Source organism: Eubalaena glacialis, chromosome 2, assembly GCF_028564815.1.
Source record: "Eubalaena glacialis isolate mEubGla1 chromosome 2, mEubGla1.1.hap2.+ XY, whole genome shotgun sequence".
Lineage (NCBI taxonomy): Eukaryota > Metazoa > Chordata > Mammalia > Artiodactyla > Balaenidae > Eubalaena > Eubalaena glacialis.
Genome location: NC_083717.1, coordinates 6008779 through 6022211, shown reverse-complemented (window position 1 = coordinate 6022211; position 13433 = coordinate 6008779). Strand labels below are relative to the sequence as shown.

Below are 13433 nucleotides of genomic sequence, written 5' to 3'. Positions count from 1 at the left end.
TGAAAAGATATGCATTTAATATTTTCTGATTACAAAAATATACATGCTGATTACAGCGAATTTAAAGTACAGAATAAGTATAAAAAAGAAAATTTTAAAAATTTTAACCTACCATACAGAAATAGTTTATCAGCCATAAATTCCCAGTCCATTTCCATTTTTCTGTGCATACATATTATAAACACAATTTCCCTTCTCCACAATTGGGACCACTCACATCATTTTTTAAGTGTGACTTTTTTTTTACTTAACTGGATAATATGATTATCTCCCTTTGCCCCTATTGTTCAATAATTCTTTTTTTTCCCCAACAATGGGAATGTCTTTTTTTTTTTTTAATTTATTTATTTATTTTTGGCTGTGTTGGGTCTTCGTCTCTGTGCGAGGGCTTTCTCCAGTTGTGGCAAGCGGGGGCCACTCCTCATCGCGGTGCGCGGGCCGCTCACTATCGCGGCCTCTCTTGTTGCGGAGCACAGGCTCCAGACGCGCAGGCTCAGTAGTTGTGGCTCACGGGCCTAGTTGCTCCGCGGCATGTGGGATCTTCCCAGACCAGGGCTCGAACCCGTGTCCCCTGCATTAGCAGGCAGACTCTCAACCACTGCGCCACCAGGGAAGCCCTGTTCAATAATTTTTAATGTCTTCATAAAAGTTTATCATGTGGATACACAGTTAACCCTCCTTTCCAATTTTAAAGTTTTGCTAGTTATCATTAAATTCCTACCACCTTTCTGGAGAGAAATTTATACTCCCAATAGCAGTGTATAAGAATGTTTATCTCATATTACTCCCTCTAGCACTTAACACTACCTTAAAAAATATATGCACATTTCTCATTGTTACACCTGTCTTATTTTTGCTTTGATTTATATTTTTTTGACTACTAGTAAGGCTGGACCGTTTTTTTTTTCATGGTTCTTGGAGATATTTCCTCCCGGTGAATTTACGTGTATTGCCCATATTTCTATCTAGAGTGTTCATCTTTTAAAAAAAAATTATTCAAAAGACTATATTGTGGTAGTTCTACTAAGGCTTTGTTGCTAGTTTAATTTTAGATGAAGTCTTTCCAATCACCAATAGTAGAGGTATTGTTCTTCCTCCTGTAATTTCACAAGCTAAAAAAAATTTAACAAAATTCAGGCTGAGGCAAAGATTGCACCTAGAAAAATTACATCAACTAAATCCCCAAACAGGTGATGGCACCTGGGAATTCTTCTTCCCATGGTGAATGTTTTATCAGGAAGTTATCCAGAAACAAGAAGTATAGACCTTCGGTAGTGACCTCTGTGATTCGAATGCATCCATTTCCTAAGTAACTCAGGATTTTTGGTTGTGTTTTGATTCTGGTTTTTTCTATGTTCCAGTGGTCTTGGTCTCAGGGTTTCAGCTGTGAGATGGAGAAAAGAAGATGCAGGGGTAGATACAGACAATCCATCTGAGAGAATGTTACATCTTCACACACCTTTTAAGACGTTCCAGGGTTGGCAGTCCTTTTAGCACAAACATTCTGCTTGGATGTGTTTCCACTGACATACATATTACTGTAGATAAGAGCAAAGCTGCCTATCACAGAGGTAAACAATTACTTGTTTAATGATTCTGCCACTGCAGTTTCTACACTGGGTGTGGTATAGAGTGTGCACATTTACACAACTTCTTTGGCATCATCACAGTCACTTAGAAGGATGCTCTGATATGAGCAGATTTTCTGCAGTGACAAGAAACACACTTGAGTATTTTTCTCTCTCTGTTTCACAGCTCTTGTCGACCAGCCACTGGCAGAAGTCACCATTCCTTCAGCTAAGCAATGCTGCTTTCCAAAATCCTTTGGCAAAATCTCCTAGAGATTTGTTTTTCTGCTCCTTCCTAATTTAGAAACAGTCCTCAAAGGAAAAAAAAAAAAAAACTGACAAATCGATGTGAGAAGAAACTAACTCTGATTTAATGCTGCATTTCTTTCATGGAAAGTTTCAGAGTTTATCATCGACAACCAATAAAAGTGGACAAGATCATTTTGGGGAAAAAAGTAAACAAAAATGGGTATATCCAAGATCAGATTTTTTTTTTTTATTCAAGAAGCAACATGTGACACAAAGTCAAGATTTTATTAAAATCATTTGTAAGTTGACATAAAATCTCGGTGGTGAAGGAAAACTGTTAATAAAGCAAATATAATGAGTTATGTGAATAAACAGAAGGGTGAACAGTGTTAACTGGCATTTAAATGATTACATGATTTTAATTATTCTTTTCATAATCAGCAACTCTGTGAACATCTATTCAAGGAGCTGAAAGCTGTGCCTCATATGGAATTTGCAGCTGAATTAAGCCTTCGTTTCCTGCCTTTGGCAATTTCAAGGAAACAAATGGAAATGGTTTGAAGAACTTATAAAAAATCTACCACCCACCAAAAGAATTTAAAAGGTAATAAGGTGGTAAGCACTAGAAAGAGAAAAAAACAAAACAAACACACACACAGTATTCATTTGTGAGATAGAAAAAGAGAGAACAGAAGTAATAATGAGAGAAGCAACCAGAAGTCCAGCCCATGCCAACCCCTTATTTGTTCTTGGCTGTCAGGGGTTTCCAGCTGATCTTTTTCGATTTGTCATTATTTTTCTTCGGCGGTTCTGGGTTTGCCTGCATGTGTCTGCCGTAGAGGCTGAAAAGAGAGAGGAGGGGACACCGTGAGATCTACCTCGTGAACACAAGATATGCTTCTACTGGCAGAGTTTTCATCAACAGATTCATCTCCAGGAATATTCAGGAAGGCAAAGAACACCACAAGGTCATTCCTGTTTTCTCTGGGTCATATGCTGGATTTAAGAATTATAAACTGTCTTACACACACACACACACACACACACATTCTCTCTCTCTCCCCACCATGCCATGAAGTCCAATTCTGGACAAGTCTCTTGGAATCCTACACCCCCTGGGCTAAGTGTGAAATCAGCAAAGGAAGAGAGATCCAGGACCAGGGGAACCATGGCGCTCAGCCTGGCCGATCCGGACTGAAGCTCCACAGGCCACGAGTGTTGAAGTCGACAGTGACAGAAATCGGGCCGAACTGAAAAGATGGAGTGTCCACTTAGTGCAAAGTGAACAGCATGCCGGCCCGAGAGCCCCAGGGCCGGATGATGTGACAGAGAGCGACGGTGTCCGAGCCCTCGCTAGCTGCTCACCCGTGATGGGCGGCGCTGGGATGGCGACCACCCATCAATGCCATGTTAATAAGCACCGCTGATTAAATGCTGACAAAGTAGCCTACAATTACAGCCATGGCATCCATCGCAGAGCGGAGTTAGCTCCGCGGCTGAGGGGATGGAACCCAACGGCAGGTAGTAATTAATCGGTAATTTATGAGTAACTCTGATTAAACGAAATTAAAAGCCACCCTAAGATAAATACAGCTCAACCTTAACTCCCCTTACTGATGTAACTGTGTCGCTGAGAGAGGCAGGTGGGTGTCTCAGTGCTTCCCGAGGGAAGGCAATGCCTGACCCCACTTGGTGCAATTGCCTTACGCTAACTGAACAGGGCAGACACAAAGACTGACCTTCCTGTACAAGGTGTCCCGCGTTCTAGGATCCACGCAGGGAATCGACACCCTCTCCTGCACTGGGCATACACTGATGCTCTTCATGTCACTGACGCTGTGGCTGACAGGCCGAGGGAGGGACCTGGTGCTTGGAGCTGTCCAATTGACTGGACGCTTAGGGAAAGCTGGACACTGGGTTTTGACAGGTCAGACGGAGTCTATCTTCTCCAGAGGCTTCCAAGCATCTCCTCAGAAGCAGTAACAAGCAGGATCTACCAACAGTGGTCATGAAGATGGGTTTCTGCTCCCAAGGAGTTCAGAATGCAGAATGTGGCAGCAGACAGAGCTACAAGATGAAGAATGTGAAGTCCAGCCAGGTGCTGGGAGCATTCTCTGGGTAAAGGGGAGGGTGAAGGAGGTACCGCATGTCCTAGACGGGTAATATCAGCACTTGCAAGTCAGCGTTCAAGTTCTGTAGAAGTTCCCTTAGAGGACTGGTGGCTAATTGAACGGAGAGGCAGGCCCAGTCCTGCCCAGCACCCCTGACCAGAAACATCTTCCCCCCCAAGAGAACCTGCCATCCAGGAAAACGGATCTTCAAACCAACACAGGCCCCCCTCCCCTAGACTTTAAAAAGAGCGGCTGGTTCCCTTCAAAGTCTATGCCCTGGACACCTGGGGTTCCTGGATCCAGGGAAAGAAACATTGGTTTAGGCAGAAAGGAAGGTTCAGCCAGTCCGGCTTTACCACTGGTGCCACTGCAACCCCCAATGATGTCCCTGTCCTAATCCCCCCGGAACTTGTTATTGCCACCTTACAGGGCAAAGGGGACTCTGCAGAGGTGAGGCTAAGGATCTGGAGATAGGACGATGACCTTGCATTACGTGGGAGGCTCTAACCTGTGCACCCCTTCCCCTGCCCCTCCAGTATGTCTCCCAGATACGCCAGACAGGGAGAGGAAACCCTGAGCCAAAGCAGAGCTGGCCCTTACATTCCTCACCTTTATCACACACTCTCTGAGACAAACTTACCCTCTCATAGCGTCTGCCCATCTCCTCCTCCTAGGATGCCGCTTTCCCCAAGAGCAGGGGCTGAGCGCTCCAGTGGGATATGCCCCGAGCTCCTCCCACCTGGCCCGAAGCCAAGGTCTGACTATTCTGTTCTGTGCATTCACACAGGCACCTATGGTCTCAGCATCTGCTTCCACTGTACCGCTTTCTTACAGCTTCACGTGTCTCTCCTCTATTTTCCAAACTTTTATCCCCGTAAAGGAAAAAAGTATACATATTTTTACTCGCAGACAGCATCAAATGTTAAGGATTACAAAAATCTGCAGAAAAACAACTCCCTCGCTCATGCATTTGGAAACCCGGCAAGACTCAGGTGCTGGGAAAGCGGTATCAAAAGAAATAAAGGGGTCAGAGGAGGGAGAAGAGATGAAAGACTTGATGCAGGTCTGCTGGGGACCACATCCTGAACACGAAGGCACGGAAAGCTTCCCAGAAAGGGTGGCAGTGTCGCGGGGCCCTGACGGCGGCAATCCAGCAAAGTCATTTCAGAAGGAGGTGCAAAAGCTGCTCGGGACTCAGCAAAGCTCCTCTTTTCAGGAAGGAACTGGAATGTTCCAACGTTTCAACGCCTGCCTTTTCGGACTCAGACCCCACTGTGTGCCTGGCCTTCCTGGGGCTACACAGCAAGTCACTCGCTACAGAGGGCCGGACGGGAGACAGCAGTCCTGAACTTGATGCTTAAAATCCTCATTTTGCCACTTTACGAGCTGTTCGTTCTGGGCAAATGATTAGCAAGGCTCACCCCACCGTGCCTCAGTTTCTTCATCTGTTAAAAAATGATGCGTTTTCTCACAGGGTGGCCATGGTGGTGAAAAGAGCCCGGCACCAGGACAGGACTATTGGACGTGCCCCGCAAGGGCTTGTGGAAAAACAAGACTGATGTGGGGTTATAGTCAGAGTGATTAAAAAAAGATAATTATATGATTACTTTACTTCTCTAAGCCTTTTTCCTCTGAAAAAGAATATGGTATTTTTTTATCGACGCCAAATCCCCAAGCATCTCTGGAAGAAAGGTTTGAATCCTCTTTGAAGAAGGCAACTAAGGCAGAGCTAAATGCATTGCCCCACTTCCTCTGTGAATCACCAGCAAAGCGGGTATGACTCTGCCCTGCGCTGCAGGATGCTTTCCCTCCTCCAGCTGTGTGGCCAGATGAGAGCCGGCACTTTACTCTCATCTGTAGATTGGATACATGAGAGCAGCCATTCCCACCTGGAGACGTGGCTCTGGCAGAGCAGTAAGGACAAGCATCTCAGGGTCCCCAGTCTTGGGTTCCACCAGCTATTAGCCATGGGGCCTCCAGGCAATTAAGTAAGTGTAGTAGGCAGAATAATGGCCCCCCCAAAATGTCCACATCCTAATCCCTGAAACCTGTGAATATGTTACCTTATATTGCAAAAGGGACTTTGCAGAGCTGGTTAAGTTAAGGATCTTGCAATGGAGAGATTATCCTGGATTATCTGGGTGGGCCCAAAGTAATCCCAAGGGTCCTTTTAAGAGGGGGGCTGGAGGGCCAGAGTCAAAGATCTGAACATGCTCAGCTGCCGGCTTTGACGTGGAGAAAGGAATGCAGGCAGACTCCAGACCCCAGGAAGGCAAGGAAACGCGTTCTCCCCTGGAGCCTCCGGAAGGGCAAAACCCTGCTGACACCTAAATTTCAGGCTTCGACACCCAGAACTGTAAGATAGTACACTGGTTATGGTTTTGGCCACTAATATCATGGTAATTTGTTATCACAACATTGTTTATTGGCTATACTCCAATACAAAATAAAAAGTTAAAAAAAAACAAAAAACGATCACAGTCATTTGTTAACAGTAGCAATAGGGAAACGATACAGTAAGTGATCCTCTCTGGGGCTGTCTGTGAGGATTTTGCTTAATTTCAGCAGGAAAAAAAAAAAATTCTGGGGTAATAATTCACTGAAAAGAAGGAAAAGTTAAAAACTAAGTTGCAGAAAGGGCACAGAGGAGTGTCCCCAAGGAAAAACGGGTGCTGTTTCCACTAGAGGGAGAGGAAACGGGCAGGCCAACTGTCCCCTCTCTGCCACAGTGAGACAGGAAGGGACTGGCTCTCTCCATACTCTGAAGCTAACGGTCATGGCCCATGTTTGAGATGTACCCAGGATTTAATTCATAGAGGTGACAGGGAGGAGACGGAGAGGTCTGTGCCTTTGAAAGAATTTTGTTACATGCAGCTGTGTGCAGGGCCACACGGGGAAGCACAAGGGCTGGTTAGGAGGCAGAGGAGCTCAGGAGAGAGCAAAGCCCAGAGCCTTTATGGTGGTTGCACAAAAAGGAAGGGGTGAGGCAGGGTACGAGTGAGTTTAGAAGTGAATGATTTAAGATTTCAGAGCCCAGGGCTAAAGAAGTGATCTCTAGTTATCCAGTACCTGGGTCTGGGTCATGGGGAATACTGGCTTGGTGCATGTGAGTTAGAGAAAAGATGTGGTTAGGATAGGGGTTTGGGGTTGGTTGGCTTGGATACAAAAGATGCGCTAACAGACGCGCTGTTTGCTCCTCTAGGAATGAGCTAGCTTGGGAGTCTCCCCAGCCAGCAAGACCCCCAAGGTGCCAAAGCATCATAAAATAGAGGGTGAAAAACAAGATAGATCAATACAGCCCACCGCCTTCAGGATGGATTTCCGTCCCTTTGATCACCCCATACTCTCCTCTCATGACGTACCTTCCACCTCTTCGACCTTGAAAGAGTCCCAACTACCCTTCAGACCGTGGCACAAGGTGCTTCCTGGATGGCACGTCCCCTCAGTGCTCTGCTCAGATAGTACCCGTCCCGCCCTACAGGAGCCCTGGCATCCCGCATGGGGGATTCTGGAGAACAGTCCTGGGGCTCCACTCGCCTCTGCGTTCCTGCACCCTGTTTGCCCCAAAGGACATGTGACACTGAGAAGGTGACTAACTTCTGCCACAGTCTGACGTCCTCATCTGCAAAATGATGAAAACTGCTACCTTGCAGGGCTTGTGGAGGGAGATGAATCAGACATGGACAAGGTCCTGTGTGTGCAGGCTCAGAGCAGGTGTTCCAGACCAGCAGCTGCTGCCTTTGGCCTCTCACGAAGGCCCACGACTCAGGCTAAGCTGGCCAGTTCCTCCTGCTTCTCAGACCCTGGCTCTGCACATGCACAGAGCACAGCCGGGAAATCGACTCTGCCCTCATGAGCTTGTGGGGAGAGCCTTTCTTGGGGAGGTTTCTGGCGGGCACTGAAATCTGACCATGCCGGCTTGAGAGCATTGACAGAGGAACCTGGCTCACGGTCACTGATGGGCCTCAGCCGCTGGAGGGTCAAGGGCTCAACTCAGCATATGGAGGGAACCTGTGGCACAGGGTCTTGGAAAATCTTCCGTCCCCTGAAATCTGAGGTCTATAGAGGATAATTGGGAGATGTTCAAGGAGGGGAGAAAAACGAACAGAGAACCATCTAAAGTGACAGGACAGGATCAATTACGTTCAGGAGTCTGACGAACAGGCTTCTGTTGCTGAAGAGACTCCTGCAAGGTGAGATGCCTGCGGATGCTCTGTGCTGTGGGAGATGAAAGAGGCAGCATCCCTCGGCTCACAAGGGCTCTCGTTCTCGTGCCTGTGGGAGTGGGCCCCGCCCTGAGCCGCCATCTGCAGAATCCCAGCCAAAGACCAGCTCTGGAGAAATCATCATGAAATGATGCCATGGACAGCAGAGGTCACCAGACTGGTCACTTGAGAGGCATCTTGTCAAAGCTGCCTGCGCACTGGCCCCCTGAAACTCCACACAACTCAACACCCCTGCCTGGTGACATCTAAGATGGCACAGCAAACAATTCCAGCCCACCAGAATCAGAGTAAATTTCTCAACAAATATTATATTGAGTAGTATGATATGTACGCTTTTCTATTATTGATAGGTGCATTTTATTTAATACGGGCATCTTCATTTTGGGAAAAAAAAAAATCCATTTGAGTCTTAACTGTTTCTGTTGGATCCAAGGGTCTCTTGCAGACCTTCACACCGCTTCATGCCTGCAGTAATGAAGACCACTGGGGACCATGTCTTTCCTTCTTGAAAAATCTCCTCCCTTGGCTCCAATGGACAATCTTGGTTCTTATTCTTTCTCCAAACAATTCTGCAGTCCTTGTGTTTTTGCTTTTAGCTCTCTCTATCCTCTTCCCTAGAAAGAGCATCTGATTTTGTAGCTTCAGTGATCATCTCTGAATAGGAGCCCTCCAAGTCACCACCATCTTCAATCCCTGCTATGCCTAATTCCCACTTGGACATTTAGCTATTATACCCAACCAAATGCATACAACAGTTCCCTACCCCAGTTCCTCAGGTCTGTCCCTCTGAAGTCTCCAGACCTCCAGGATCAAAAAGATGAAGTCATTTTGGCACCTGCCTCTTTTTTCAGTCACCCCATTTATCAAGTTTGATTGAAGTGCTCTCTACCATAGACATTCTCAGCCTGGGGCCAGGGTAGGATCTGAAGCTCCAAGCAAAGCTGTATGTGCATTTTTCAGCAGAAAGCGAACACAGCTTTCATCAGCTTCTCAAAAGGTTTGTGACTCAGTGGATTAACAAGCTGCTTTATGGTACTTGCTCTTATTTCCATCATCTCATGATTTTATTCATTCTCTTTTTCTTCTACCCTAAAACAGGCAGGCCTATACCACATGGCCATTAGATTATTATAACAGGTCCCTTCTTGGTCTCTTTTTTTTTTTTTTTCCGGCCACACCGTGCGGCTTGTGGGACCTCACTTCCCCAACCAGGGATAGAACGCCGGGCCCCCGCAGTGAAAGTGCCAAGTCCCAACCACTGGACTGCCGGCGAATTCCCTCTTCTTTGTCTCCTTGATACCGATTCCTTCCCTCCTCCAATGCGTCCTACACATGACTCACGGAATTCTCTCTCCTCGGTTTATGCATGGAAAACAGCATCCACTACCCACTGGATCAGAGAGCAGCCACAGAACATGCCATGTAACACCTAACTAACCCACCTTCATCTCTCTCTGTTCGCTCACGGTCCGAGTACAGAAAGGCTGGTCTGGAGGAAGGCCGCGTGGAGTGTAGGAAAGGTGGGTGGAGTGTGAGTTTTGCCACCTATTAGCTAAGTAACCTTAGAGTCCCATATCTTTCCAGAACCTGTGTTATCTTCACTGGAAAACAGGAATATCTGTATACTGTCTACCTTGCAGGTGATCTGCGAAATGTTTTAACACTAAATCAATCTAAGGCCTGGGATTAGTCTTTCCTGTCAGCCAGGATCCCTCTGGTCTCGATGTTTTGCTGGTCTGTGTTGCTACTGCCTGGAACGCCTAGCCTCCACCCTTTCTGTAGCTCAGATCTCAGCCTCATCTTTGGGCTTTTCACAGCTTTCTCTGCCCTGCCGCCCGCCCCTGTCCAATTTCTGCCTTCACAAAATACCAGGGGGGTTATTGGGATTTCATCATTAAGTCCTTCATAAGATACAAAGTGATTTCTGCTCTTGGCTGTTATTTCCAAGTACCAGTAGAACACCTGGATGAGGACACATGGTGAATATGGTCACCATGCAATCAGCATTCACTGTCACAACAATCCAAGGAAGTTGGATTTATTTTATTATCTTATTATCTTTTCAAATGAGGGGACTGAGGCTTAGCAAAAGGTCTGGATCAAACCCAGGCAACAACTCCAAAGTTCAAACTCTTTAGGCGCTAAGTCATCTTGTCTCCCATCTTTCTGGATTTCTCAGTTTTGTCCTCTTAATCAGCCTACCATTTTCCTGAGGGCGGGGACTTGCGGACTTCACTTCTTTTGTATTCTACATACTCAAGACAACTGCTGGAAACACATTGTGTGCTATGTAAATATTATGTTTCAGAATGCCAGGTATATGAGAGGTACAATATGCTGTTCTTAAGTCATTTGCTCATGTCATATGCCTCCCTCCTGTTGTTTTGGGTGTTTCCATGGAAAGTCCTTATACAGACCAAGAAAAGAACCAATTTGAAAAATCTAAGTATATGGCCGGTGACAATAATGGAGAGAAATCATTTTGTGTCTAATCTGTTATCTTATGGTAGGATGCTAAATTTAAAATCTCCTCAAATAAATCTGTGGACAAAGTGTGAAGCCTAGATTATTAATAAGCATTTGCAGTACCTTTATTTATCCCATCTAGCAGCTTCTGAGGGGCTGGTGACAGAACCTTAGCACATAAATTGCTGAGTCTTAAAGAAAAAAAAAAATGAACAGTTACCATATTCCCATGAGCAGTCTCATTAATTCAAAAGGCAATGATTTTTTGAGATGAAACCTCCAGGAGGTGGTTCCATGAAATTCACTAACACCAGGATGTGTCTTTTACATTCGCCTCCATTATAACCCTCACCGCTCTCTGTCCCCAACACACAGTGTAAAAAGAAATTATCAACATACATGTGGTAAACAGCATCTGTATAGACAGCCCAAAGGAATCTGTAGCTGGCTTAGGACAGATATTAAGCTATACAAAAATACGAAATGTAAGGCGGATTTAAAAAATACCCCATACATTCTAGACTCACTCTCTGCCCCATAGAGGGGAGAAATGAGGATTCTGGCAAAGCAAAACTAACAATCTCATGCACAAAAGATGCTCATTAAACTTCATCATCCTGTCTACTCTAATGATGCTTTTACTTAATAAAAATTCCCCAAGCAGTTGCAAGGATATTAGGCAAGGTCTTTGGTTATGTATCAGAGGTCTGAGCTGTCACCAGCAAGCAAGCAGTTCAGGGGGTATGCTCCCTGGGGAAGGAGCAAATACAGCTTTCACAGAATACGTGCAGAGAAAAATCAATAACTGCAACTTGCTTCCCTGCTTAAGCATTTAAGAGAATAGGTAATCCTTTTAAATTAAACTGCAAAGTGCTAAATGTTGCAATTTACAGAATAAACTAAAAAGCAAAGGAAACAAGATGAAGGGCATTGGTAAGTTTTCTAAACAAGCTACTTCCTTAATAGAATTCAGACATGGAGTATTGGGGAATATTTTTTATGAAAAGAATTATTTTGGGATACAGTATGTGGAGATTGAAAAAGAGACACCCAACCGTGTATGTGTCTATGTGTTTGTAATATACACACAGATATACAAACCTACTTATAGATACAAGGAAGGGAGAAAATATTTCTATATGTGCATTTAATCCCTCCAAAAATTATTCCTAAGAAAACACAACGATTAAAATTCACTAACTTGAATCTGGCTCTCACAAGCTAAACGGTAATTATCTAATAGATTCGTTAATCTGGACAGCTGGATGTTAATACTGTAAAATCACAAATTATTGCTTTTGTCCATATCATACAACCCACTTTAAATTTCATATCCTGCCAATACGGACTTGGCTGGAGAGATAGGACAGTCAGGGCGAGAGTGAAGCATCACCCAAAAACCTGAATTTAAAGACAATAAGATTGCCCTCTAGGTGTTAAATGATAACATCAACACAAAATGAACCAAAGCAGAAACATGGGAAGTTACCCCAAATAATGCCAGCACAACTCAGGCCAGCAAGACGTGGCTGGAAGCCAGCTAAGGGTATTAACAAAGCTGGAGACCCTGTCCATCAGAAGAGTGGTGGTTTTGGTCAGCTACTCAAACAGTAGGGTAGATGCCAGCAGTGGGCACCTATGCACTCCCTGGAAAAAGGCGGTGAGGACCCAGCTGGGAGTTCTGTGGATGCCCTGATAGGACTATGTCTCTAAGTGGAAACAGATAAAATAAACATGGCGCCACCACAATCCTTCAAAGGCTGACCTGCTCCTGCATGGTCCAGCTGCTGGCCAGTTCTCTCCGCTCTTCGGCCACTACCCTCCATGTTCCCAATCTCCAGCACATGTGCAAACAAATCAGGCCCCTGCCCACTTCTGAGGTTTGTACTTGCTATTCCCTCTGCCCGAACGTTCTTCTCCAGGTCTCCCTGAGACAGGCACTCTTCCTATCCCCATTTCACAGGTGAGGGAATGCACACAGAGAGCTTCAATACCTTGGATGTGAATGGCTATGCTGTCCCAACTTTGGTGTCAGAACAACTCAGTCTCAAACCTCTCCCTTTACTCTGGGTGCAGAAACTGGTTCATACATGAGCCTGCAGCCAACCTGCGCCAGCCAGAGAAAGACCTAGGACCTCAGTGCACACTGTTGGGAAGAAAAGTCCTTCCTTTTCTGTTTGAGTTGAATTGGGAGCCCAGATCTGCTGCCAGCCATGGTGACCTCTGTGAAGAGAGCCTGCCTGGGAGACAAGCTAGCAGACAAAGCAGAACTGAAAGATGGAGAGAAATGGAGTCCAGTGACATTGAGCCCTTGATCATGCCATGCCTGAAGTCTACTGTACTGCTGGATTATTAGTAGTATAAAATAAATAATCTCCATTCCTCTTACGCTTTGTGTTTCTTGCAATCCAAGGAATGCTGAGTCCTGACTGATGCATCACTCTGGTCTACTTCAAATGTGAGTTCCTAACAGAGGTCTTTTTTGCCCACATTCTCTCTCTTTAACCACATTCACTTCCTTCACACCCACAGTCACAATATAATTATCTTGATTACTTGTTGTTTGCCACCTCCCTGAATGGAATATTAACTCCGAGAGAGCAGGAACCTTGTCTGTCTTCTTGAGTATCCTCTCCGACCGGTATGCCATGGGCACATGATGAATGTTTGTTGACTGACTGAATGAAAGCATACATCACTGTGCTTACTAGGATGTACTGAAATATCCAACTACGCAAGTATCCTCCCAGCTGGATCATTAGCGCCTCTGAAGCAGGGACTGTCTTAATCCTTCTGTCCCTCCAGGGCCTGCC

General features: G+C 45.5%; 1 protein-coding gene across 3 annotated transcripts in view; it reads right to left on the bottom strand.

The window, feature by feature from the left end:
• Positions 1–2083: 2083 nt before the first annotated feature.
• Positions 2084–13433, bottom strand: part of RSU1 (Ras suppressor protein 1) — a 195822-nt gene continuing 184472 nt past the window's right edge. For all 3 annotated transcript variants that reach the window (XM_061181554.1, XM_061181553.1, XM_061181555.1), the window contains one exon: positions 2084–2659. In XM_061181554.1, the coding sequence (XP_061037537.1) occupies positions 2557–2659 (103 nt within the window). In that variant the 3' untranslated portion in view covers positions 2084–2556. The remainder of the gene's footprint in view (positions 2660–13433) is intronic.